Below are 26,838 nucleotides of genomic sequence, written 5' to 3' on the forward strand. Positions count from 1 at the left end.
TTGAGCTTTGGTTTAATGAAATACTTATTCATCAAACAAAAAAAAGGCATAAAGTGTTAATTTTATGAAAATATGCTGGCATCAATGATGATTGGATATCTTAGCAGTAAAGGTTTCCTATTATATTGTCATTGCCAATACCCAAACAGATAAGGTTCCTTCTAATTCTATGCAGGAAACAATAGGGTAATTAAATAGTTATATCAACATTATACAACTGATTGGAAGTCAAAGCTACAATTACTTACAATTAATACATTTAAAACAAAATTTATATACGTACGACAAGATGGCTTTGTCATTATAATGTTAGAGTGAAAATGACTATTAACTACTTTGATGATCTACTTCTGGGGTTCTTGGTCTGTCTTGATTTGGGTGGAAAATTATCTTAATAACTGCTGTTGCTTGAGACACTTGACCGTTTGGACTAAGATCAACATATTCTCTAGAAGGCGTTCCAGGATGTCCCATAAAAGCAAAGTGGGATTCCTCTTGTGTCGAATGGCTTGATGGAGTTGGTGGGAAATTAATGTTTGGCGAAGGCTCACTTGTCCCCACATCAATGCCATTTTTGTCTTCAAGTGCTCTCCTTCTAAAAGTATGTGAGGTGAGGTCTTTCCTGTCGAAGATTCTCAATGTATGTTGAATTCTTCTCCTTAATGAGCCTTCTGAATCAAAATGTATCAAGATTTGTGGCCTCTCCTTGTAAAGGAACATGCACACGGAGAAGATTAGGGCTGATGAGGAAGAAACACCGGCAATGAGGAATAGGCCCCAAAAGCTAGCGAGGCTGAGACTATTAGAAGAAAACTGGGTGCTAGAATCTGGACAATTGGATTCTGTCCCTAGCCATGCCTTTTCAATCTCTTTCATTTTCTCTCCTTCAGTTACATTTAAGATTGCCCTTGAAACATCACCTACAAAAGGGGAACCTATTGGGAAAACCTGCAAGTCATAAAAAAAAAATTAAAAAAAAAAAAAAATCTCTACATATAAGAAATGATAGAGCTTACAAAAGCAAAGCCATCACTTTTGTATATTAAACATTAAAAATTACTTTGACCTTTATCAGACATCAAAGCATATTTTCAACACAAAAAACAAAGGTATTAAAAAGTATTAACAAATGAAGAAACTCAAAATTCTAGGTCTTAATCGTTTTTCTACATGGATTTATAGGACTTCAAAATCAACCGATTAGTTATTACCAGGAATAGAACCAGCCAACTCTTATCATTTTTTTTTTGTTTTGTTTTGTTTTTAATAGATGAGAAAGTTCACAACAAGCAACAAATAAAGTACCGAACAAAAGAAAACAACAAGATACAAATACACAAACACACACACACAAGAAGCGAGAGAGCTTACAAAGCCAAAGCCATCAGTTTTGTATATCGATGCAACCATGGTATACTTTGAGCAATATTCTCCTAGGAAAAGCTTCATGTAGGGGATTTCATCAAAAGCAGCAGCTATACCGCCATTTGCACTTCCTTTGGACAAAAGTTCATCACATTCTTCTGTAGAATTATATTCCTTCAACTTGCTTGTGTCAAACTTCATTTCCTTTAAGATTCCGAAAAAAAAAGAACCTCGTTGGTATCCAACATACTCCCCATTCTTAATAAGCTGGTTGACATTAGTAACAGTTGGTTGTAGTTGTTGAACTGTTAAGAGTGATGTCAAACTCGCAGTATAGCTTTGAGTGAGTATGAGCACAACAAAAACCCATACAATCACCACAAATCTAGCGCAATTACTTAACACTGTCTCCCCTGTAAATTAAATTCAAAAGGGTTTTAGGAAAGAGCATATTTGCATCTGTATGAAATTTCAAATGCATCTAATTCATGTATACTTGTCATGCAAAAAACCTAACTATATGAGGCAGGCACGTGACAAAGGTCGAAACTTGTAGAGCTTCGGCCTCACTTTAAAATCAAGAGAAATAATTCGACAACCAAAAATATCGATATTAATCCATTACAATAATAGTTAGATCTACAAAACTTCAACTAATTCTCTCAAGAGTCAATAATAACAATTAAGTACTCAAAATTTTATTATTACAAACTATTTAATTCCAAATCTCCTCAAGCATACTCCCCCTAACAAACAAAGCAATCGTCTATCTGTTAACTAGTCTTCAAAATCTAAAACATATGATGTAGTGACTTGATCTCACATTTACATAAGTAATATAACACTATTTACTTAAGGGCAATTTGTTTAGGGGCAATGTGTGAAGCATTATAACTTCATTACCAGTTGACATGCAATTTGTGGACCATATTAGGCACTAGAAGAGAACTTTTTAGAATTTGTTCTTGATTATACTTAAGGGCAAGGTCGGAGTTATGGGTGGGAGTGATACAAATTTAGGTAGTTTAGGCGTAAATTACAAGTTTTTGTTTAGAAACATTATTGTTATCTCTACTATTAAGGATTTAGGTTTTCTTATCCATTAAAAAGTAGGAGTCTTTATTTGTAATGATTAGAATTATTGTCCATTAAGTGAAGTATGCAAACCTCAATTAACTTAATAACTAGAATTATTGTCCACTGTCCTTCCCTTCTAATCAGTTTGCGTTACTTTTCTACTATGCTTTTCTTACTCCATATTGTTCTTCCACTGCTTTGCTTCAAGTTTTTCCGCCTTCCACCACTTGCTTTACCCTATTGCTTTCCAACATTTTTCTCTACTATCTTACCAAGCTAACTCAAGGACAATAAATTGAAAAAAAGTCAACAAAAATATAGTATTTAAGGAGCTGTGCGAAAAAACATAGCTCAAGAAAAATAGTGTACTATTTAGGACATAATTGGTGTTGTATGTATGAATGGATGAGTGGAGAGAGGTGTGGTGAATGGCTGAGTACCATGAGAGTGTTTGAGTATGTGTATCACAGTACGAGAGAAAGTGTTTGTGATGTATGTCAATTGTGAGTATTATGTATGCCATTACTAGAGACAAGGTTTTGTGTTATAACCTAAGAGAGAAAAAGTGTGTGCTTATAATTAAGAAGTGTTTTTTTGTGTTTGTTGTGATAGACTTATATCATCCTTTTGTACTAATGAGCTTTTAATATATATATATATTTGTGTTACCCCTGTATGGTCTTTCCCTATTTATTTCAATAATTTCATATCAGAGCCAGATGGTTAGGGATTGGATTTAAAGTTATGTCCATAAAATTTTTGTTTAAGCACAGTCAAGTACTATGGGAGTTAGATGAAAACGAGCAACATTGTGTTGACGTGGGTGTCTTTCAACCCATCTATTAGTGTGTGGCCACGGTACTTGGTTTTTCTATTCTCCGAAGGAGAACTCTATGACTGATTTGCTTTTAACCGACAGATTCTCCTATTGGGTTTTGGATTTGTCTCCAAGTTTGACTAATATTTGGACTCCTTAACCAACTTATAGTAGGAGTATGAAGACCTACGGTTTTCCCATGTTGCAACTGACTTTGTCATACTATATATATATAGGCTTTGGTTGATTGCTAAAAGCCAAGCTGCATAGCTTCAATTATAGTAGTGCAGCAAAGTGTGGTTTTTCTTCTTGGTGTTGAGAGATAAAACAAGAAAGAACAACAAGGGGGCTAACACTTGTGCGAGAGTGAAAATTGGACGTATTGGAGCTTTGGGTTCTGAGTGATATTCTCCCTGTTACTCTTTGTACTCCATCTTTTAATAGTAAATTTGCTCCAGGTCATCTCCGCCAGTGGATGTACGCTTGTTAAGTCAAATCACTTAAATATTGGTGTCGTGTGTGATTGATTTTTTGCTTTCTTCTTATTTTTCACATCTCACGGGCCTTGAGAACTATGATAAATTTCCTAGCTACTCGTATTAGAGCTTTTGGTTTGAGTAAGAGTGATAGTAAGTGAAGAAGGAAAGATAGGAATTGAAAAGTTCAATGACAGATTTCGAGTATTGGAAGATGCAGATTGAAGATTATCTGTATGGGAGGAAATTACATCTGCCTTTTTTATGGGAGCAAACTAACAGTATGGATGATGACGAATAGGCCCTACTTGATCGATGGGTGCTAAGAGTTGTCCGGTTAGCACTGTCAAGATCAGTTCCACACAATGTTGTGAAGGAGAAAACCACGGCTGGTCTAATGACGACTTTTTCAAGTATATATAAAAAACCGTTTGCTAACAATAAGGTGCATATGATGAAGAAGTTGTTCAATTTAAAGATGGCTGAAGGTATTCCGGTAGCACAGCATATGGACGAGTTCAATACAATCACAAATCAATTGTCCTTGGTGGGAAGCATTGATTGTTCTGGCATCTTTGCCAAACAGTTGGGATGCCATTAAAATGGGAAGAGTAAACTCGAATATAAGGACATTAGGATTTGATTCTTAGTCAAGAGGTTCACAGAAGAGATCTGGGTGAAGCCTTAAGTTTTGGCGATGCCTTAAACCTTGAAACTCAGGGCAGAGGACAAGATAGAAATTGTTGTTACCGTGCACAACAATGATGAACAATATAGAATCAAAAAGAGAGAGATTAAGAGAGAGTTGAGACACCGATTTAACGTAATTCGGCAATATGCCTATGTCTACAGAGAGTACGGCTGTATTTTGCGATTAATGATCAGGGTTACATCATAGGAAAACCCTAAACCCTAACTATACAGATGTATTTTGGAAATTCCCAAAATACCTTGTACTGTGAACATTGCTATTGTGACGTTCACTCTGCTCCGGTCTAGTTGGCCTTCCACTAGTGTTAATATGAGCCACTAGTTCCAACAATCTCCACTTTGGCGAATATTCACCTATGAGAAGATAATCATTTGGATTCCCCTGGAACTGATAGATTTGGGGATGCCGCCGCCTCTCTTTTCTCCTTTCTAGCACCTGGAGGCAATTGTCAAGTCCAAGCAATGCTTGAACTTATCTACAGTAACAGGCTTCGTCAACATGTCCGCTGCATTCTCAGAAGTGTGAATGTTGTCAAATAACAATTCACCTGTAGTAACCAATTCCTTGATCTTATGAAACTTGGCATCAATGTAATTGGTTCTGGCATGATACACTTGGTTCTTTGCCGAATAAATGGCACTCTAGTTGTCACAATGTAACGAAACTCCTCCTTGTTGAATACCCAGCCACCGCCATGTACTCTTCCTCAGTCGTGGACATCGCAATTGTGTACTAGATCATAGACTTCCAACATATGGATCCTCCTGTAAGAGTGAACACATAACCCGTGGTCGACCTCCTGTCATCCAAGTCCCTTGCATAATCTGCATCCACATTTCCCACAATTAACAATTTATTCTTCTGTCTGACAAAAGGGATGCCGTAGTCTGTAGTACCTTTCAAGTATTTAAAAATCCATTTAACTGCATCCCAATGTTGTCTCCTTGGATTTGCCATGTACTTGCTCACCAAACTGACTGAATGGGCCAAATCTGACTTGGTACATTACATAGCATATATTAGACACCCCACTGCACTGTCATATGGGACCTTAGACATGTCTTCGGTTTCTTCAACTGTCTTTGGACACTGTGAGGTAGACAAACGGAAGTGATTTGCCAAAGGTGTACTCACCGATTTCGCATTCTCCATGCAAAACCTTTCCAACAGCTTCTTTACATAGCTGGCCTAAGATAACCACAATCTCTTGGCATCCTTGTCCTTGCGAATCTCCATCCCAAGAATCTTCTTGGTTGCACCCAAATCCTTCATGTCAAATTCTCTACTCAACAAAACCTTCAGCGTGTTGACCTCCAATATACTCTTTGATGCAGTAAGCATATCATCCACGTAAAGTAACAGAAAAATAATTGAGCCATCATCAAGGCTCCTCATATAAACACAACAATCATACTTATATCTCCTGTAGCCAATTCTGATCATGTAGGAGTCAAACCGCTTATACCACTACCTTGGAGACTGCTTCAGCCCATAAAGCGATTTCTTCAATTTACAGACCAAGTGCTCATATTCAAGTTGATTGAACCCTTCTCGCTGCTCCATGTAAATTTGCTCCTCCAAGTCACCAAGGAGAAAAGCTGTCTTCACATCGATCTGCTCCAATGCCATGTCATAATGAGTAACCAACGCCAAGACCGCTTTGATGGAAGTAAGTCTGACCACTGGGTCAAATGTTTCCTCATAATCAACCTTCTTTTGCTGCGAATAACCCTTTGCTACTAGGCGAGCCTTGAACTTTTCTCCAATTTTTTTTTATACTGCTTTCCTTTTCTTGAATACCCACTTACTCACTCTCCGTGAACGTCGCTATCACGGTGTTCACTATGGTCCCGTGGCTATCGCGACGTTTACTCTGCTCTTGTCTACTTGGCCTTCCACTGGTATTAATATGAGCCACTAGTTCCAATAGAAAATTTGGTCAAGGAAGATCACAATTTAGGAAAAGGATAAATAAATCCAGATTCGGATAGAAACCCAAATGTTAGAATTGTGTCAAGACTGGCCACTACAAGAAGAATTGTAGGGAACTGAGGAAGGAGGCTGAGAACGACTCTACAAGTGTAGAGAAATGGAGTGCAGGATGCCCTACTTCTCTCTGTCGATAGTCCTCTTGATTCTTAGGTCTTGGACTTAGGAGCCTCTTTTCATACCAAAGCGAGGTGTGAAATTCTCGAGAATTATGTTGGTGGAGATTTTGAGACAGTGTATTTGGCTGATGGAGTGACATTGGATATTGTAAGCATGGGTGATGTTCACATTAGAGTTCGTAGTGACTCAGTATGGAAGTTGTAGAAAGTTAGGCATGTTCTAGAACTATAGAAGAATATGATTTTAGTAGGACAACTTGATAAGGAAGGGCATTTAATTAATTTCCACGGTGGAAAGTGGAAGGGCAGTACTGGAGCCAGGATTCTGGGTCGTGGTTATAAGACATGTACTCTTTATATGACCATGAACAGTAGGGGTACAATTGCTGACTCAAAGCTATAGCAGCTACCTAAGGCTTGGGCATGTGAGCAAGAAGGGGATGAAGGTACTTTTGACAAAGGGGAAGCTACAAGAACTGAAATCAGTTGAATCTGATTTATGTAAATGCTGCGTCCTAGGGAAGCAGAAAAGGGTGAGTTTCATGAAGGTTGGTAGAGCACTGAAACCTAGAAAGCCAGAGCTGGTACGCATGGACTTGTGAATCGGGTCCCTCCCCAGTGGCATCTCTTGGAGGCTTGCGGTATTACATCACAAGCCACAAAATATGGGTCTATTTTTTGAAAACTAAATATGATGCATTTGTGACTTTTAAGAAGTAGAAGGCAAATAGAAGGTTTAAAGACTTTTGTGCCACAAATGGGATTATGATGGAAAAGACTATCCTAGGAACACCACAGTTTAATGGTGTGGCTGAGCGCATGAACAAGAGCCTCAATGAGTGTGCTAGGAGTATGAGATTGCATGTTGGGTTGCCAATAAACTTTTTGGCATGATATCATACTTGATAAATAGGGGGCCTTTCGTACCTCTAAGCCAAAGATTATTGGAAGAAGTTTTGAATGGAAAGGGGGTAAACCTTTGTTATTTGAGAGTTTTTGGTTGTGTATCATATGTTCACATTGGTTCTGATGCTCATAGTAAACTAGATGCTAAGTCTAGAGAATGTTTCTTCAATGGATATGAAGATAAGGCCTTTGATTATCGGTTTTGGGACGATCAAAACCGGAAGATCATTAGAAGTCGAAAAATGATTTTTAATGATTGTATTGTGTACAAGGATAGGTCAAGTGCAGAACCTAATATTACAGAGCTAAAGCCTACAAAGTTTGAGTTTGTAAACTTAGATGAGCTTTTTGAAGGTATAGTTCACAATAAGGATCATGAGGATGAAACATTGACTGATAGCTAGAAAGAGAAACAGTTCTTGGAGCTGGAGCTTGATGAATAACCTTCACTCATAGAAGAATGTGATGACGAAGAATCTTCAAGAGACTCACCGCATTGAGAAGAGTCTTATTCTTTAGCAAGAGGCAGAAAGAAATGTGATTGAAAAGCATTAGAGAGGTATGACTTTGAGGATATTGTTTCTTTTGCTTTGATAGCTGGTAGTGGAGATCCATTGTCTATTCAAGATGGTATGCCGAAAGAGGTGAAATCGCTACAAAGAAGTAAAGCTTGGGAATTGGCATAATTGCCTAGAGGAAAAAAGAAGGCTAAAGGGTACAGATGAGTCTACATGAAGAAAAAGTCATCACATAAAGCTTTATGGCTGACGAGACTAGTAGGAAAGCATGGTGGTATGTCTAGCTTAGGTTCTATGCTCAAGTTCAAGAGATGCTTGGACTTGAGTGGCAATTGTGGATTATGATTGTCCTTGGGGGCAATGGGTGGAGGCATACTGAGATTCGTATTGTTAAGGACTTGATGGAATTCAAATTAAGGTGGAGATTCATATTGTTAGACTTAAATGAGTTTCAAGTCAAGGTGAAGATTGTTGATGTGGGTGTCTTTCAACCCATCTATTAGTGTCTGGGTCTTGGTGCTTGGTTTTTCTATTCTCCAAAGGAGAACTCTATGACTGACTTGCTTTATTCTCCAAGTAGGAGAGTGTTTTGTTAGCCAACTTAGTCTTCTATTGGTTTTCAATTTGTCCCCAAGTCTATCTAATATTTGGACACCTTAAACAACTTATAGTAGGAGTATGAAGACCTACGGTTTTCCCATGTTGCAATCGACTTTGTCACAGTATATACAAAAACTTTTGTTGATTGTTGAAATCCAAGCAACATAGCTTCAATCAGAGTAGCACGGGAAAGTGTGGTTTTTCTTCTTGGTTTTGAGAGATAAAACAAGAGAGATAAACAAGCGGGTTGCCACTTGTTTGAGAGTAAGAAACTAAGAATTGCATATATTGGAGCTTTGAGTTTTGAGTGATATTCTCTAGGAAGTCATATTTGCAGGGGCAAGATCTTTAGGAGATTATTGGTGGTTGTGGCACTACACCACCTCCTACGGAAAATGTTTGAGAGGCTTTAGAAGTGGAGGACTAAAGCTGGTAAATTTGTGTTTAAGATTAATAAAGGTTGAGGAGATGTTGAAGTATATTCGAAAAGCCACCACACTTAGAGAAGCATTAGATATACTAGATCGTTATCTTCTCAAAGAAAAATGATTTGTAGCTTCAACTTCTTGAGAACAAGATAATATCCACGACCCAATGAGAGCTCACAATTAATTTGTATTTTACAAAGGTAAAATATTTTTGCTGTCAAAAATGTGAATTTGATCCAACTATTAAAATTAATGAAAAACATATAAGGATGATTATGCAGGAGTTGTCATGAATGTGGAGGACTTATAATAGTCGTTTAAGGTTGGAGAACCCATCCTTCTCTTGTAGAGAAGGGAAATTTATTAACCAACAAAAAAACTTGGGTCTCATTGAAGAAAAACGAAAGAGACTTTTTGGTGGTAACATGACAACTCTACTCAAATGATAGAAATGCACCATATTTAAGAAAAAAAAAAAAAAAAAAAAAAAAAAAAAAAAGGTGTACAAAGAATGAGTTTTCAATCAGGGGGAGCTCAAAATGGTCAGAAAAGAGATGATCAATGTTCAAGAAAAACTAAATATTTGAATCAAAATATTTAATTCTTTAACTGTGGTAAAAAATGGCACTATCCTCGAGACGGTCAATTTAAGACATTTTAGAAGAAGAAAACCTAGTGACATCAAATAATCTCCAAGACATGTATTTTGAGGCTGATTTGTGCTCATGAGAAGGATTAGATATCAACTAGGAAGCTATCAAACAACAATTTGTCATTGATGAAATCACAACAAGTGCTACTGTTGTTAAGTTAGAGGAAATACCATTGGCGGTGACCAAACCCAAGTAGTCAATTAATATGGCAAAGTGGATCATTGACATTGAGGTGAGCTCCAATCAGATAAGTAAAAATCATTTGGGGGAACCAAAAGATAGCATGCAATCATGTCTTAAAACCATAGAAGAACATATACCATTAATTGGTGAAATATAGCAAGAGAGAAAGTCAGAAAGAGCAAAAAGCCCATGGAAGATTGGTGTGCATAGAACACTAGTAGATGTCATACATTATAGTATTGAAGAATAAAAAGAGGGAGAGCCGACTACATTTGAAGCAAAACCTATAAACACAACATGGAGGAAAGTAATGAAAAAATAAGTATTTGCATGAAAGATAACCATATTTGGGATATAGTTCCAAAATCAAAGAATGTTACACCCATTTCTTGCCAATGGGTTGATAAAGTGAAGATTTGTCTACATGGATTTAGTAAAAGTATAAGGCGTACGTTGCTAATGGCTTTGGGATTCTATAAATAGTATGGATTGAATTATGATGAAACCTTTAGCCTTGTGACCAAGATTACTACAATTTGTTTTGCTAGTATTGTTAGCTAGTAGATTATAGAAGCTATAGAAAATGGATGTGAAAAATGTTTTCCTACATGAATTATTAAATCAAGGAGGGATGGTGTTGAGGGGGAGTGTTGAACAATGGTAGCACTGCTTATCTCACCATTGGCTTTCTCTCTCCAAAATTTTTTCTCCATGGTCTCTCTGCTCAAGCAACCACATCTCATTGCTAAGTATGACCGCGCTTCCTCTCCAATTAGTTTTCTTTCCTTCTCCATCTTGCTCTTTTTTTACAAATTTTTCTTCTGTTGCTTTTCTTCACATCTTGCTACTCCAACAACTTGCCTTTACCAATCTCTTTATTTCCTTCTCTCTCTCACGTCTCTTCCTACCAGCTCGTGGCTAGCTCACTAAGTCGACTCAAGGACAATTTGGGAATAGTAGAAAATTTGGCTAATATGTATATATATATACACAGAGAGAGAGGCATGGGCTATGTGTGTTACTGTGTGCAAAAAACATAGCTCAAAAAACAGTGTGTTTCCATTAATGCATGATGGGTGTTGTGTGCGTGTACTTTGTCTATGTTTGTGTTGTATGTATCATAGTATGAGAGAAAGTGCGTCAATTATGTGTCGGTCATGAATATTGTGTGTCTCACAACTCAAAGAGAAAGGGTGTTGTGTGTGTTGCATCCTAAGAGAGAAAAAGTTTGTACTAGTAATTGAGATTTTTTTTTTTTTTTTTTTTTTTTTTGGTTTTGTTTGGTGTGAATGTGAATACACTTGTGTCATTCCTATGTGCTAGTGATTTTCTAATAGAAATTTCTTATTTTATCATACCTATTGTCCTTATCAACTCTATCCACATTTGATTCAACACTATTAAACTCTTAATTGACTTTTATTCCCTATGTACTCATCCTAAGAATTTATATTAGTAAATCTAATATCCTGGCTATTATAAAACTATTATTTGCTTTGACAAATGATAAGAGAGAATGTACTAAGCAATACACACACAAACACACACACATTGCCAAGTAGCAAGCAATTAAATAGGTTGGGTTAGTTGTAAATTATTATAGAAGAATGGAAATTCTATACTTTCTAGTTTCTATGAAAGATTTTTTTAGAGCCATAATAGGCATACAAGTGTCTAAAATATGGTATATTGTGCATAGGACTTGTATTGTGTATGTGAATAGCTCATTATTATTATATAAAAATAAATTAGAACATGATAAAGGGAACTTACGATGTGCGAAAACCATGGTGGAGAAGGCATACCATAAGCTTGTCCCTATTTGATGTGAGGGAGGCCCACGAAAATCATCATTTATTCGGTGTTCAAGAACCCATACCACAAAGCCTATGAAGACAAAGAAACAACCGCTTGTCATCCAGAGATCCCAAGTTAAAGGCTTTAAGAACACCCATGCGTTTTTTGGCCTTCTGTCTTGGATTGGCACAACCATTGATACTCCAGATTCCGTGTATGGCAACGTGAAGTCCACAAAGTTAGACCTGTTTGCTATGATCGTTGTATCTCCTACCACAGCATCGAAGTTCTGTCAAGAAAATGATTTAATTCAATCATTTATATTAATAACATTTATCTTAGTTGTCAAAAATAGTAAAAAAAATTTTACTCACCCCAAGAAATACTTCATAGACCAAATCGTTATAAGTACCGCCGCTTTTACCATCAGGCTTTGCAAAGGGAATGAACTCGTAGCTAATAGTGTATGGCAATATTTCCATTACAGCATTGAAGATGTCTATGCAGTACCCAGTGACATGTGTTGTGTTAGTGCTAGGATCACGCGTCACCTTAACAAATTCACTAAAACCGTCCTTCATTGGAACTCCTATTCGCAACTTCTTCCCATTAGTTGCAATATCCCAACCTTTGGGGGTAGAACTCAAATCTCCCGGCCATATAATAGGCCCTAGATTGTTCTTCGAAGTGGAATAGGTGCTTCTATTCGCTGAATTCAATTTCCTTATAAGTCCCTTTTTTGGAGTCCAGAATGCAATCCCCCTTTTTCCATTACCATTCACATTAATTATCTCAAAAGTAGATGATTGTAGTTGCCCATTAACAAGATTGAACTCTCCTGTAAGGCCTGTGAATCTTACACCCAATAATGCTTCCCGAAGTTTTGGTCCATTTTGAGAGACACTAATAGTTTCTAGATCAGTTAAGTTGCTTGAAGAATATGTCTTTTCAAAGCCAAGATTTGTGATGCCAGCTTTCTCAACTGCCCTAGCTAGTGCTGATGCAGCATCATAAGCCCATACGCTGACAACATCCAATTCAGCGTCGATAAAGTTTGGATTGTCTTGTCGGAATGTCCTTTTCCATCGAATTGTAAAATCTTCAAGCACTTTTGTTTTTGAAACGTAAGTCTTTATACCCAATACCCCTTGCATTGAGTCTAGAATTGAAGGTTCTATGGAAGTAAATGAATTGGCTATCCCATTGGTAATGATCCAAACATAACCTTCTCTCATCATTCCAATCTCTTTTGCTTTGGTGAAAAGTTGAGAACTAAGATTGCGTGACATGTGCACAACGAAGACTCTTGTTTGCATTGTCATCAACTTGTAAAGTTCTTGACCAATTTGGTCATCCGTGGCCAATGGAGGAATGACACTTCGGTAAGGGATACGGGCATCAATCTCTTGCAAGGCGTCAATCAAGTAGGGTATTATACCTTCCCCATAACTATTGTCTTCATAGATTGGCACAACTTTTCTCCATCCAAAAGCTTGAATAATTGCACTTATAGCTTTCACTTGAGATGAGTCATTTTGAGCGACTTGAAAAAAATATGGATTTCGAAGGGAAGTAAGAGAAGAGCTTGTTGCTGAGAATGATATAATGGGAACCTGAGCTTTCCCCCCTAGATCGATGACAAAGTTGGCCTGCATCGAGTTTTGTGGCCCTATGATGGCTTGCACTCCTACATTTTTTATCAGGTGTAGAGCTGTACATGTTTAAGAAACAAATAGAAATATGATTAAATGTCCAATTGAACTCAAAATGATCGGTCATCGGGCCTTTAGAAATGAAGTTAAAATCTAGTAACCATCATTGCATAATTACACAAGTACAATGGTTTTGATAAGCAATCAAAAATATTAGAAATTTAATGAAATGATGCATGTGTGATAGATATAAAATATGGAGTCAACTGAATATTCCTAAAATGAATTGTGATGAATTGTAATGTAATATTGTTCATGCTATCGAACAATCTTAAACTATAAAATTTAAACGTGAGCAAATTATAATTTTATTCTTTTGCATGTGATGCTTGAATGTCTATTTGACATAACCACGGTACAACTCATGTTTAAATGGCATAATTGTCGTCTTTTTAGCATATTTAATATTTCTTTGTAGCATACTAGATGTTTCTGTGGTTTATCATGTGACCTTAAAATGTTGGCCTTTTGGAAAGTTAACAATGATTCTTGTATGAGATATGTTTCTTATCATCAAGCTGCAGTTCCCTTAACCCCCATTACATACGATCAAACTTACTAGGTGCTAATTAAAATAGAAGTTAAGGTATTTTAAAAAGGTTTATGACTTGTTGATCATTGGAGAATAATTAGTGTTGGAGCAATTACTTGGATCTGGTTGACTGCAAACCCAAGAAAAAGTTCACTTTACTATACAATGGTTTCTGATCAGTTGATCATAAAGGAGCAGTTGATTGGTTGTTTCCAAACCAAAGAATAGAAGTTTCCAGTTAGATATATACTTAGGGTTCCACTGATATCGAAGAGATTGACAACAGATGATTGTAATATGTTACTTGTTGATACCAAATATTTCCAGCAGGCCCAAATAAAAGGCCCACTATGGTTTAAAGGCCACGACCTACTAAGCTGCCAAGCACACATTTCCAAACGTATGTGTCATCGCTTGGTCCATCCCCAAATCATGCAGTTATGCGCCATCTTATGCTAACCTGATAATTAGAGAAGTGTAACCATTCTCCAACAACCCAATCTAGGAGTAACAACTAAAATCAGAGAATAACAAACTCAATCTCCTAAAAAGAGTCTAGGTGCATGCCAAATCACCAGGCGAACTACCCCGAAGATTATCATGAAGGAAATCGCTTCACCACTCCCACGTATCAAGGGAGTCGAGTGAGAGTCCCACAAGGACTCGCCCACTCACTCACAGCCTCTATAAAAGGAGGAGCCCAACAATAATAAAATGACGGTGAATTCTATCCTTTGACCATCCTCAACTATTATTGCCTATTATTTTATCACTCTTATTTGACTCAAATTCTAACTTAGGCATCAAAGGTGGAACGGCCACCACACCCCCTACTTCGTGGCCTTCCACTGCTGATCCATTTTGCTCTTTGCAGGCTTTGGAATCAAATTGCTACCAGGGTTGACAACTGTCTCAACAGTTGGCGCCGTCTATGGGAACGATGATCATATAGACGATCCAAAGTTCAAACAAGACAAAAGTAACGAATGGTAGCCATAAGCTCTCAAGGCCAAATTGAAAATCCCAATATGACCTGTCCAGCTCGAAAACATCAATCAACATGACGCCAGCAACCATGAAATTGAGGAAACTCCCACCGAACCCCTTGTCTTTGATTCACACTTGCCAAATAGCAGGTGTCTAGGGACCTTAAAGGTCTAGAACGAGCACATGATGGAAACCTTGGAGCTTCTACTGTAGAGAAGCTTCGAGAACCAGCATTCGGAGTAAGACTCGACGGGCGTCGGGCTACATCCAGGAACATCCAACGGACCTAATGAGCCACCGGCAACCAAAGTGGATGGTTCAGCAAATGCGTGTATGGACACCTTCCAAGCCAAGCTGGACAGCCTGACCCAGGGATTGAATGGCTCGAACTCCGCAAGCCATGATGACTTCTTGGTGACAGACTTGCCATTCACCAAGAAGATCACAAAAGTTGATTTACCCAACAAGTTTAAATTACTGCACATGGATCGCAACGACGGGAGCCATGACCCGGCAGACCATCTTGAAGCATACAGAGCTCACATGGCGTTGCAGGCCTCGTCCGACCCAATCCTTTGCCCAGCGTTTCTCTTCACCCTCAAGGGAGTTGTCAAACGCTGATTCAGCAGTCTGTAACCCAGGTCCATAAGGGCCTTTGCCGAACTCGATAAGAACTTCCTCTCCCATTTCATTGGAAATCGCCGGCGGCACAAGCCAGTGGCATATTTGCTAACCATAAAACAGGAGAGCAACGAGTCATTGACAAGCTACATGGCTCGGTTCAACAGCCAAAAACTCACAGTCGATGATCCAGATGAAAGGATAGTCCATCCTGTATTAATGGGAGGAATTTGGCCCCATAGTCCCTTCATGGCGGACATAAGCCGTGATCCACCGAGGGATTTAGACGAGCTCATGGCGAGAGCCAAAAGATTCATCAATGGTGAAGAAATTGTGAAGGCCTTCGCAGAGCAAGCTCAAATCGAAAAACCCCCAGAAAGAAGGAGGGAGACTCGATGACTAGAGAGGGATATGCGGTCTCATAAGGCGGACAACTGCTTCAAAGCATATCCAGCGCATATCTCTCCATATACACCAGTTTCACAATGTTCGGACTTTCATGTTAAAATTGAGAGGTCCTCTCTCCAGACCCTCCTACACACAAAGATGGACGCCCTAACTTTCAAACCCAAACGGGGCAGATACGAAGATTTGCAAGAAAAGAAATATACAAATCTCCACATAGACCAATGATAAGCGCCGAATGTTGCACATTCAAGCCCCTTAATTTGCATATGTTAATTCCTTAGTATTGTTATTTGTTTGATTTTGTTTTGTTTTTATGTTTCAGGTTTTATTTGACAAACCATTGAAAATTGGGCTTAAAAGGGCAAAGAGCTGGGCAATCTGGATCTAGGATCGAGCGCACTCGGGCGTGTACTGCACGGCAGCAATCCTTTTCCAGCGTGAATTTGGTTTTCAATCTCCCAATTGGACTGGGAGACTGACCTCCGGTTTTCTGAGGGTTTCTAGGGTTTTTAGGGTTTTCCTAATCCCTATAAATAGGGCTCTAAACATTGTAAACAGACACACCGCTATATAGAGTTTAAATTTCAGTAAATTGTCTTTGGAGCTTAGAAGATCATGAGCGGTTAAACCCCTTCGTGGGGTGTTGATGTAACCCTATCCAAGCATAATGGTTTGATTGTATTTAATTGATAGATTTTCAATTTATGCATGTTGATTGTATAACTATGAGAATTGCTACCTTTTAATTCTGTTCTTAATTATTAAATGCAATTGTTCTTAAATTCCAAAATCAATATTTGTTAAATTCTTCTCTTATCTTAGAAAGTATTTTACTTTTGTTGATCTCAAATCATTCTTGTTTTCTGTGATTATGAGGATAATGGTTATACAATGGGTTTAATTGACATATGATCAATAGGATTTGATAGGCTATGCCTAGGGAAGACGGATTGTACTACACCCTAGTTTAGTGTAATTTAGGTAGACAGTCTATGCTAACCGAAGATGGATTATACTTATTCATTGATTGTATGTATCATATTAAAGAATTTGATAATTTATACCTAGGGAAGACGGGTCGTACCGCATCTTAGTGGTTAGGTGGACGATCCGTGCTAACTGAAGATAAATTATGCTTATTCTTTAATAAGGCAGTTTCTTGTTTATTTATAACTTTCACATAATGAATTTCTGGGATTAATTATGATTAGCCATTGTTGTGCGGATAGAGGTGAAGTCAATACCCTACACTCTCTCTCTTATTTTAAATCTCTTTTATTTTAATGCACTTTAGTTTTAAAGAAAATCAAATCAAATATCTTTTTAATTAAATTAATTTTAATCTTTCGAATTTGATAACAAAATCCCTGCAGTCCTTGAGGTTCGACACCCTCTCTATAGCGGTATTCTACAAAGATTCGTCCTATTGCGAGTGGTAATTTTATAATTGATATTTTTAGTCACAAAAATACCACATTAGCCAACAAGGGTACACTCCGGCAAACGGTACTCCCTTGCGTAAGAGCAGTAAAAGTCCTACTTACCAAAGTACAAACATACATGCATACAGACATACATACATACATGCATACATGCATACATACATCCGATCATGCATCTATTCATGCATGCATCCAACATTTACCTACGGACTCATGCTTTGAACCTCGTACCACTCAAATAGTGCACGAATATGCCTACATACAAAAGATCATAAGAACAATTGATCTTTTTACAGGTTTACGGGTCCAAGTACTTTTTACTTCCTAAAAAAGATCATAAGAACAATTGAGTAGAAGTTTTAATGTGGCTTGGGAAGTACTATGTGCTCCTAAGAAGAAAGGAGGTTTGGGGCTTAAAATAATTAAAGAGTGGAATAATGAAGCCATCATGAAACATGTATGAAATTTGTTTGTTGTGTGTGTTCTGCAAAATAACAATGGAAGGAAGAGATCACATGTTTTTCCAATGTGGGTTTAGAAAGAGGATAAGCAGGGAAGTTTTGAAAAGATATGATGTCTAGTAAATGATCTTTAAACTAATTGGGAGAAAATCATGAGTTGGCGTATCAAAAAAATTGAGAGGTACTCAGGCAGGAATATGAAAGGAACATTGTGTAGGCTAAGTTGGAGTGAGGCAATATATATATATGATAGTAGAGCAATCCTATTAGATTAGAATAGAAAATCTGTTAGGTGTAGTCATTGTTAGGTAGTGGGTCTGTTATCGAGTATTATCTATTAGGTTATTTAGTTCATTAATGTTTTATAGTTATTTTATTATTTTAATATTGTTATGTGTATAAGACTCTTATGTTATGTTTATCTCTTTTATCTTGTTAATTATTTGGGTAGGATTAGATTTATCTATTTTATCTTTTGAGTCAAATGGAAGTCCTATCTAATGTGGGAATATTTTTTATTGTCTTTAAATACTGCATTATTTATGAATAGAAGAAATCAATCAAGTAAATTATTCAAACTCTGTGTTTGTAAGAGTTGAGAGCACCTCTAATTGCTATAGGAGATTTAAGATTCTTTGAAAATCCTACTATAGGAGGTATAGGATTCCTCGAAAATCAACCATATTAATCTCTTTAATTAGTTCTCATCACATTAATGAAGCACTTAACAAAATCTTGCATATTTTTTCTAAGGGAAGCTAGAGCTGGAGTTATGTTGCGGATAAGGGATTCCATATTTTTAATGTAGAAGTATACATTTGATGATTAAGGTTTAATCTGAATTTATTTATAGATATCTTACCAATACTTGACAGATGTTTAGTGATTAGTACTTAGGATGATGCACCATGCCTATTTTGAGTTTGACATATGACAAATTCATCGGCACATAAAAATAACAATGCAATTAAAATGACCCCCCTAAAAATGCCATTTTAATATTAGTCCTTTAAAACCTTTGTTTACACTCTAGCTATATATACATTGTATTAAGCTATATATATATATATATATTGTATGTTGTATTGTCAGATTATATATATGCATTATAAATAAGCCTTACCACCATATACAATTTGAATCACTTAGAAGTAGCAAAGCCTTTTTCATACATACTTTAGTTTTCTCTTTCTATATATGTTCAGATGTTCCCCATTACCAATGTGAAAATATGCAGTGTTCGTCCATGGTAAGCATGAAGGCTAGCTATAGGCATTTTTTGTTTTTTATTTTTTAAAAATATATGAAATAAGAAATAGAAAGAAGCTCCTCAAGGGCCAGTAAGAAAAAATGAGTCATAAATAGAATTCAATAGATAATGTGGATGGTATTTGTGTATGATGATTACTCAAATGTAAGACTTTTATTCATCCGCTTGAGATTATGAAAATGAGTTGGTTGAACTTGCAAATTCACTCATTGAAATTGAATAAGTAACGAAATCTAGTGCAGTGCTATCAATTTCAAGAGAGAATCTAACACTAATGAATTGCTATAACTGTAAGAATTTAATATATTAAATGCTAATTAACAATATAATTAGTAGCAAAAATAATTTAATATATATATATATATATATATGTACCTCCGGCCATCGCTTTGCTCAAGCAGCTTGACAAACAACTTTACAGCAACCAAACTAAAAAACTAAACAATTTATTGAGAAGTTCTTCTGACCTATGCCTACTAGTGAGTGCCAATTGATGGAATACACAGGTCTTATTTATAGGTAAGTCAGGGACCCTCAATAATAGTTGTTACCTTAATTATTCCTCCCATTAAGGAATAAAAATTAAATAAATACAGCTAATTGATTCCATAAAATAAAATCTGTAATGAAATCAAATACTTGTTCCACAAGAATTAAATCAGCAATTTAATTCAGAATATTTGATTTCACACAATAAGCTTTAATTGGAATAAATTACTAAATACCTTAATACAATAATATTATATGTGACATAAGGGACATACTTTAATGGAATTTCTTACAATAACCACAAAGCGTTTTAATCCCTTAAGAAGAAAATATTGGAGGAAATGAATGAAAAAACGAAAATAAAAGCTGTCCTTTGCTACGTATAATCACCTTATAATTAACTGCTATGAGGAAATGATAAATAAAACACAGAGAGAGAGAGAGAGAGAACCTGCGGCAGCTGCTTGAACAACATCGCTTTTGGAGTCCCTGGCGTTAAGCCTCAGCCTTGTCTTGTAATAAGCATGAGAAGCATAGAAGTCAGAAAGAGCCATATTTATGCAACTCCACCCCATCTTCCCATTCCATGTATCCATGTCAAGAACCACACCCACATCAACTGGGACTGTCGTGTTTTGTGCCTTGCCCAAAAACATCCTTTCAGAAACAATAATGAAGAAGAAGAAAAGAGAAAAACCAAATCTGGTACTATTCATCTTCATGATTATGTTTGAATATCCTGGAAGTCAGAAGAGAACTCGATCGTATTTATAAAATATATATATATATATGGTGCGATAGTAGTAAGCGAATAAGATGGACGAAACCAGCTTCTAGAAATTAATAGAATGCTAAAATGACAGTGGTTGTAGAGAAACTCTATGCGATTACCAAAAATAACAAGTTGCAAGAATACAAGAAATAATCAAGCTAAGTGGCGTGAGAAGATTCAAATCATATAATTTCAGTTGAAGTCAAGGCAATAATGTTACGGTGGGAGCCATCATTCATGACCAAATTAAGTGCATTCATATTTGTTTATGAGACTTCACCTACAATACACACCGACTAACCGACATGAATGAGGAGATTGATACAAGTGAAGCCTGTAGTAAAGTTGAATTAAATTTTTTCAAGGAATTCATGAGAAAGCTTAGATTTGACAACAGATAGAGATATATTAATGTTGGAGCCTGGAGGTTGCTACATCGTATAGATTATTTGGTTCCAAGAATTATAACTATTTGAAAGGTACCATTTATTATATTTCTATCGACCCAAGGTTTTGAGTTTTGACTCCTATAAATCAATGTGAGGAATTATCATCTAGTTATAATAAAGAATCACATGCAATTCATCAGTTCTTACATGTTACAAGTACACTTATTAAGATTCTAGACTTTAACAATTCTCCATTACTACACCTTACAAAATTTTCTACTTCAAGTGATTTATTTTTAAATTTATCATTAGATCAAAATTTAATAGTGATTTATCACAAATTTAATAATAATAATATATATATAGAAAAAGACATCTAGTATATTACTCGTTTTGATAAGGTAGGAATAATTAAATATTTAAATACATGCACAACCCAAGAGGAAGAGATTCTACTTAGTCAACAAAGCCCAATATTTAATAAATATATCAAGGCAAATTAGTCTACTGCATCAGTCATTTGATTCTAGAGGTTAGAGAAGGTGCATGTGTAAGTGTTACATATGCATGCATGTTCCATTACGATGGCATGGAACCATGCATACATCGACCATTATTCTAAGGGTTAAATATTAAATTAGTTTTTGGGGTTTCTCCACTTTATTTTTTTTCTCTAGAGTTTCATTTTTATTACAGGAGGTTCATGGGGTTTTGATAATAAACCAAGTTAATCCTTCATCAGTTCACTTAACAGAAAGCCACGTAGACCAATCAAATGTTGACACGTGGCACTACTTAAATATATATTTTTTTTAAAATTAAAAAAAAATGTATTTTCTAAAAAAAAAAAAAAAATTGGGGTGGCCTGTCCATTTGGCCACCCCCATTCAGTCGAATGGGTGGTCGCAGCCACCCCAAGCACTCACCTGGTGGTTTCTGCCTACCCCTAGGCTCCAAGCAGTGGTCGAGCCACCCCCAATGGGTACTGGAGGTGGTTTCGGCCACTCCCATGGCCAAAGGGGGTGGCTCGAATGGTCAAGAGCCACCCCTAATTTTTTTTTTTTTTTTTTAAGAAAATACATTTGTTTTTTTAATTTTAAAAAATATATATATATTAAGTAGGTGCCACGTGTCAACATTTGATTAGTCCACGTAACTTTCCGTTAAGTCAACTAACGGTCAACTGACGAAAGACTAACTTGATCTATTATCAAAACCACAAAAACTTCTTATAGTAAAAATGAAACCATAGAAAAAAAATAATAATAATAATAAAACTCTCATAAATATTTAACCCTTGCTCTAATTCCAATCTTCTTCCTGATATCGAGGACGAGGCTGACGTAAATAGATACCATTTGTCTGCATGTTGACAACAATATTTGATTCGTATCTGCGGAAAATCAAAGTGTTTGTCAAAATTCAGTGATTTGATTTGATTTGATTTGATTTTATTTCTTCCGGCCTTGACGTAAACTGGGGGTCATTGTCAATGCTCCATGCTTCTGCAAGTCTTATGTAAAAGATTGGCTTGAAAGGTTCAATTTGAGAGTCGGAAGACGGCCTTATACTCCAAAATCTGACTTGTTGATATTTTTCTGTATACTCCAAAATCAGCTGCAAGGTTTGAAACTTTGAATACATTTCCCCCTTAAAATTAGAGTAACGGTGCAATAAAGACGACCTTATTTTTGATATTTTGGAAAATTTTGTATCCAATGAATGAGATGTGTTTCACTCGAGTGATGCTAAAAAGAGGGCTAGAGTCCTCATTGTATCGTTTCAAATATAACATGATTTTAAAATTATTAATAAATTAAAATTTAATAATGATAATTTTAAATTTAATAATAATTTTAAAAGTCGGCCAAGTCACATTTTGGAGGAATCAACAAAAACTCTAATCTTCCTTAAGCATTAATTAATTACTCGTTTCACTGACATACAAGGTACATGCCTTTCCAAGAATGGAGATGATCATCAAGAATTTCTTATTTGGTATAAGTAAGAATTATGTAAAGGAACAACATAACTCTAAAGCAATGAGTAAAAAGTTTTCAACAAATATCTATTAAAAAAAAGAAGAAGTTTTCAACAATCATTTTCTCCGTTTCAATCTAAATAAAAGAAGACAAAAATTAGTATTTTCTCTAGATTAAAAATTATATAAAGATCAAATCATTTTATTAGAAAGCTCCAAAAGGCCTTTCAATCTTTTTATCCTAGACAATTCTCTTCCTCTTTTCTCACGTTATACTCATATTAGGTGAATTTCGAGTTAAGAAAGCCTTATGGCCACTTGCCCCATAATGGGTTTATATAGAGTTAGGGAAGGGCCTAATTAATGAGATATAATTAAACCCTAACCCCTCCAATGGACTAGGCTTACCTGCAGTAAACCAAACTACCGCATATCTGCAGTAGTTTGGTTTGAAGGCTGGGATTTCACGTTAAAGTCTTTTAACCCCAAAGGAAGTGCCGTTAAGAAATTCCGTTTAACTTCCGTCAAGAAATACCCAAACCGTCTTCTCCTGTTATCCCACTTACCCAAAACCGACAGACTTGGTCTTCCACCTTGGGAGGTTCTACAGGTTTCTCTTCGGTTTTGGGAGTTCTAGTTCTTTCGCAGCAGAAGAAGAAGCAGGAGGAGCTAATTTTTTTTTTTGGCAGAAAGAGATCCTGGGTCTGAATATCATTTCAGTAATCTTCAATTTCTCGGCCTTGGGCTTCTCCGGTTCCTCTACCACTTCGGCACTTCCTCAACTAGACCCGGCTTCTCCACCTCCGGCTTCAGTTTCAGAACCGGCGGCTTTCTCTATTTTGGGTCAGACACCCACCACCTCCTCCGTCGCTGGCTTTCGGTGTTCCTCGGCCTGAGTCGGCCATGAACAAATAACAAGGAAGACTCTCTCTGTGTTTGCGTTATTGCTCGAGAGAAAAAGAGACAAACAAACAGACAAACTGCGTGCTTGTGCCTGTGCTTATGCTTGTGAGTGTGTATATAAAAAGAACCGAGGTTGTTGGCGGACAGTGGAAGGGATTAGAGAAATGGAGGCGATGGTTGTTGATGCATATGGGAAGAACCAGTCTTCTTTCTCTGTTTTTCTTTAATTAAGTAAAATTAGTTATGCATGCTGCATTGCCAATTTTTTTGGGCCACCATGCTGCTACTACCATTTGATCACCTCCATTTTTCCACTGCCCGTATGAAGCTGCCGCTATAGCTTCCCCGTTAACTACTGCACCCTAATCACCAACCTGGTGATAGCATTGCCACTACAAACAATTTATTACGTGCATCATGAGGCTGCCACCACCACCACCCATTATAATTGCACATCGATTATCATTTTTCAGAAGATAAATTGAGAAGACATTTTGGATAGAAAAGAAGAAGAGAGAGGTTTGAGAAGAATTTATTGACGGCACTTTTGGTTTCACGTTAGCCTCTGAGGGGTTAACAGAATTTTTTGACGGGAGTTAAACATAATTTATTGACGGCACTTTTTTTAAAATTCACGTTAGCCCAAAGGCTAACGTGAAATCCCAGCCTTCAAACCATACTACCGCAAATATGCGGTAGTTTGGTTTACCGCAGGTAAGCCTAGTCTCTTTGGTTATTAATTTCGACACCAATATTTGCATATCCCCATAAATGAGGCTGAACAAAATAATCACAAATTCCACGGCCTCGTATCGAATCGAAATGGTAATGGTGACGATATTGAGGGATTACACTGTGACATAAATGTTTGATAATCCCTTTCTTTATTAAAAATATTTTGATATAACATAAATATAAAAGTTCATTTGAATTTTTTGTGAGTGTTTCGTAAACTGGGCTCAGAAATTTATTATGTCATGTGAAAATTTGGTACATTGTGATAGTTATGTGGAATTCTTATCAAGAAATAAATGCACAGCTAATTATATTCCTGCTAGCAAATTTATTGGCGCACACATACCTCTCCACACATGAACTTTTGCAACCACTTTGCCTAAAACTGGTAGACATATATGTGATTTATGAGCTTGGTAATAAATCATTCTTCGTATTAAATTAGATTCTTTAAAATTCTTAAGATATTAAGGGTCTGTTTAAGATTGCGATTTCAATAAGTACATTTTTAAAAATTGTGTTTTGAAATCATTACTTTTTAAAATCGTAAAAGCATTTAGTAAAACATGTTAAAAAATACTTTTTATTAAATATTTGTAATGAGAAATGGTAATTTTGGTTTAAACTTGCGCATTTTTAAATAAGCACCCCTAGCCTATTTATAGAGATTGCAGATTTTTTTTTTTCTATTTTAAATTAAAGTGTTTTTTAAATCGTAATGCCAAACACTTATGTTTTGCGATATCTTTTAAAAACGTAGATTATTCTTGCCAAATCACAATCTCAAATGCACCTTAAGAATTCCACATTTAACTCCCACAGCAATAGCTATCATATCCATTCATATTTTAGTATCGATAAGCTGATATGATAAAATTCAAATCATTTAATTTGAAAATAATATTTGAAATTTGAAGAAATATACTTGATAGGGATTAATGCTTGTTAAATATATTGAAGATGAGAGAAAGGAGAGAGAGAAGAGAGTGGAAGTTTAAAGAGAGTTTAGGGCTACATCTTTACTATATTAAATTGCTTTAAAAAAAAAAATTGTGTTAAACAATATTATATGAGCTTTTATTTATAGAGTAACAATAAGTAGTGAGAAAGAAACCCAAATAAACCTTAAAATACATAAGAAGGGAAAATAAACTAAGGAACATATAAAATATTATAACAAAGGAAATAATATATTTTAAAGATTCTAATATATTCTAACAATGCTTACCCTTGCTGCCTAGCTAAAAGTTCGTCACATTACAATGAATTTGCTTATTATACTATAAAACGGCAACAATTTTCGTCTTTCAACTTGCCTGAACTAGCAGCAAATTGGGCAAGCCTCAAAAGACTTGTTCAAACTACCCCTATGAAAACAAATTGTTCTCTGTTGATGCTCCACAAACTTCCATAGTACAGGAAATATAAGATTACAAATTTGACATTTTATTCATCATTTGTTCAAACTATCTTTCCTCGGAAATGTACGTTAAAATATCACCGATTATTTCAAAAGGTTAAGCTTATAAGAAGAAGTCAATTTAATTATTCATGACATCCTCACAACTAGAGAGAATCTGATGAGGAGAAAAATTGTGGATGATTCATGGTGTCCGGTTTGTGGATTGGAGCCGGAGACGAGTTTTCATATTTTATGGGCATGTCCTTCCACCAAGGATGCTTGGGGCGCTAGCTGCAAAAAATTCCAAAAGAGCACTTTGATGGGTCCCAATTTTTTTAATATAGTAGAGGAGGTATTGCTTAATGGTAAGGAGGAGGATATAAAACTGTTTGCTGGTTTGTCACGGCAATTATGGCTGAGGAGGAACATGTTGCTTCATGAAGGAGTTTTTATTCACCCCAACACGCTGGTCCAAAGGGCTGATTTTGGTAAGGCCATGGGCAGAGAGTATCGCGAAGGGGAGCCAACGGGGAGAATGGACGTGGAAAAATGGAAAGCACCTCCTGCTGGCCGCCTGAAGGTAAACTGGGATGCTGCATTAAATCTCACAAGGGGAAGGATGGGGATGGGTGTGGTCATACGGGATCATGATGGGCGTGTAAGGGCTGTCAAATGTAGTCTCAAACAAGGACACTTTGACCCCACCGCTGCAGAGACAATGGCAGCCATTCATGCTTTGAAATTCTGTATGGCACAGGGTATGCTTAATATATGTATGGAAGGAGATGCTAAAAATGTGGTGGATGCTTTGAACTCAAGGGAGGAAAATTGGAGTAGGACGGGATATCTAGTAGATGAAGCAAGGAATTTGCTCAATGGGTTTAATAATTGAGACTTCAAATATGTAAATCATAACGCCAATTGTGCCGCTCACCATATTGCAAAAATGGCGGCGAACATGGGTATAGAAAAGGAATGGTTGGGAGAAATCCCTGATTGTATCTCGGAGATCATCCGAGAAGAGCAATCTGTAACTATTTGATTGATTGATTAATAAAGCCATAAATGGTCTTTTCAAAAAAAGAAAAGTGTTA

At 36.4% G+C, this 26,838-nt stretch overlaps 2 protein-coding genes across 2 annotated transcripts; one reads left to right on the top strand and one right to left on the bottom strand.

Annotated features, from left to right (window-relative positions):
- Positions 1-297: 297 nt before the first annotated feature.
- Positions 298-20,284, bottom strand: LOC132185791 (glutamate receptor 2.8-like). The gene is made up of 5 exons (XM_059599583.1): positions 20,014-20,284; positions 12,015-13,351; positions 11,617-11,929; positions 1,372-1,778; positions 298-948 (listed from the first exon to the last, which is right to left on the bottom strand). Exons 1-5 carry the CDS (start codon positions 20,282-20,284, stop codon positions 328-330), a joined length of 2,949 nt encoding a protein of 982 aa, XP_059455566.1. The 3' UTR covers positions 298-327.
- Positions 20,285-25,922: 5,638 nt separating this feature from the next.
- Positions 25,923-26,636, top strand: LOC132185160 (uncharacterized). Its single transcript, XM_059598971.1, has one exon. The coding sequence runs from the start codon at positions 25,923-25,925 to the stop codon at positions 26,634-26,636; it is 714 nt and encodes a 237-aa protein (XP_059454954.1).
- Positions 26,637-26,838: the final 202 nt, after the last annotated feature.

The sequence above is a fragment of the Corylus avellana genome, chromosome ca6 (assembly GCF_901000735.1).
Source record: "Corylus avellana chromosome ca6, CavTom2PMs-1.0".
Lineage (NCBI taxonomy): Eukaryota > Viridiplantae > Streptophyta > Magnoliopsida > Fagales > Betulaceae > Corylus > Corylus avellana.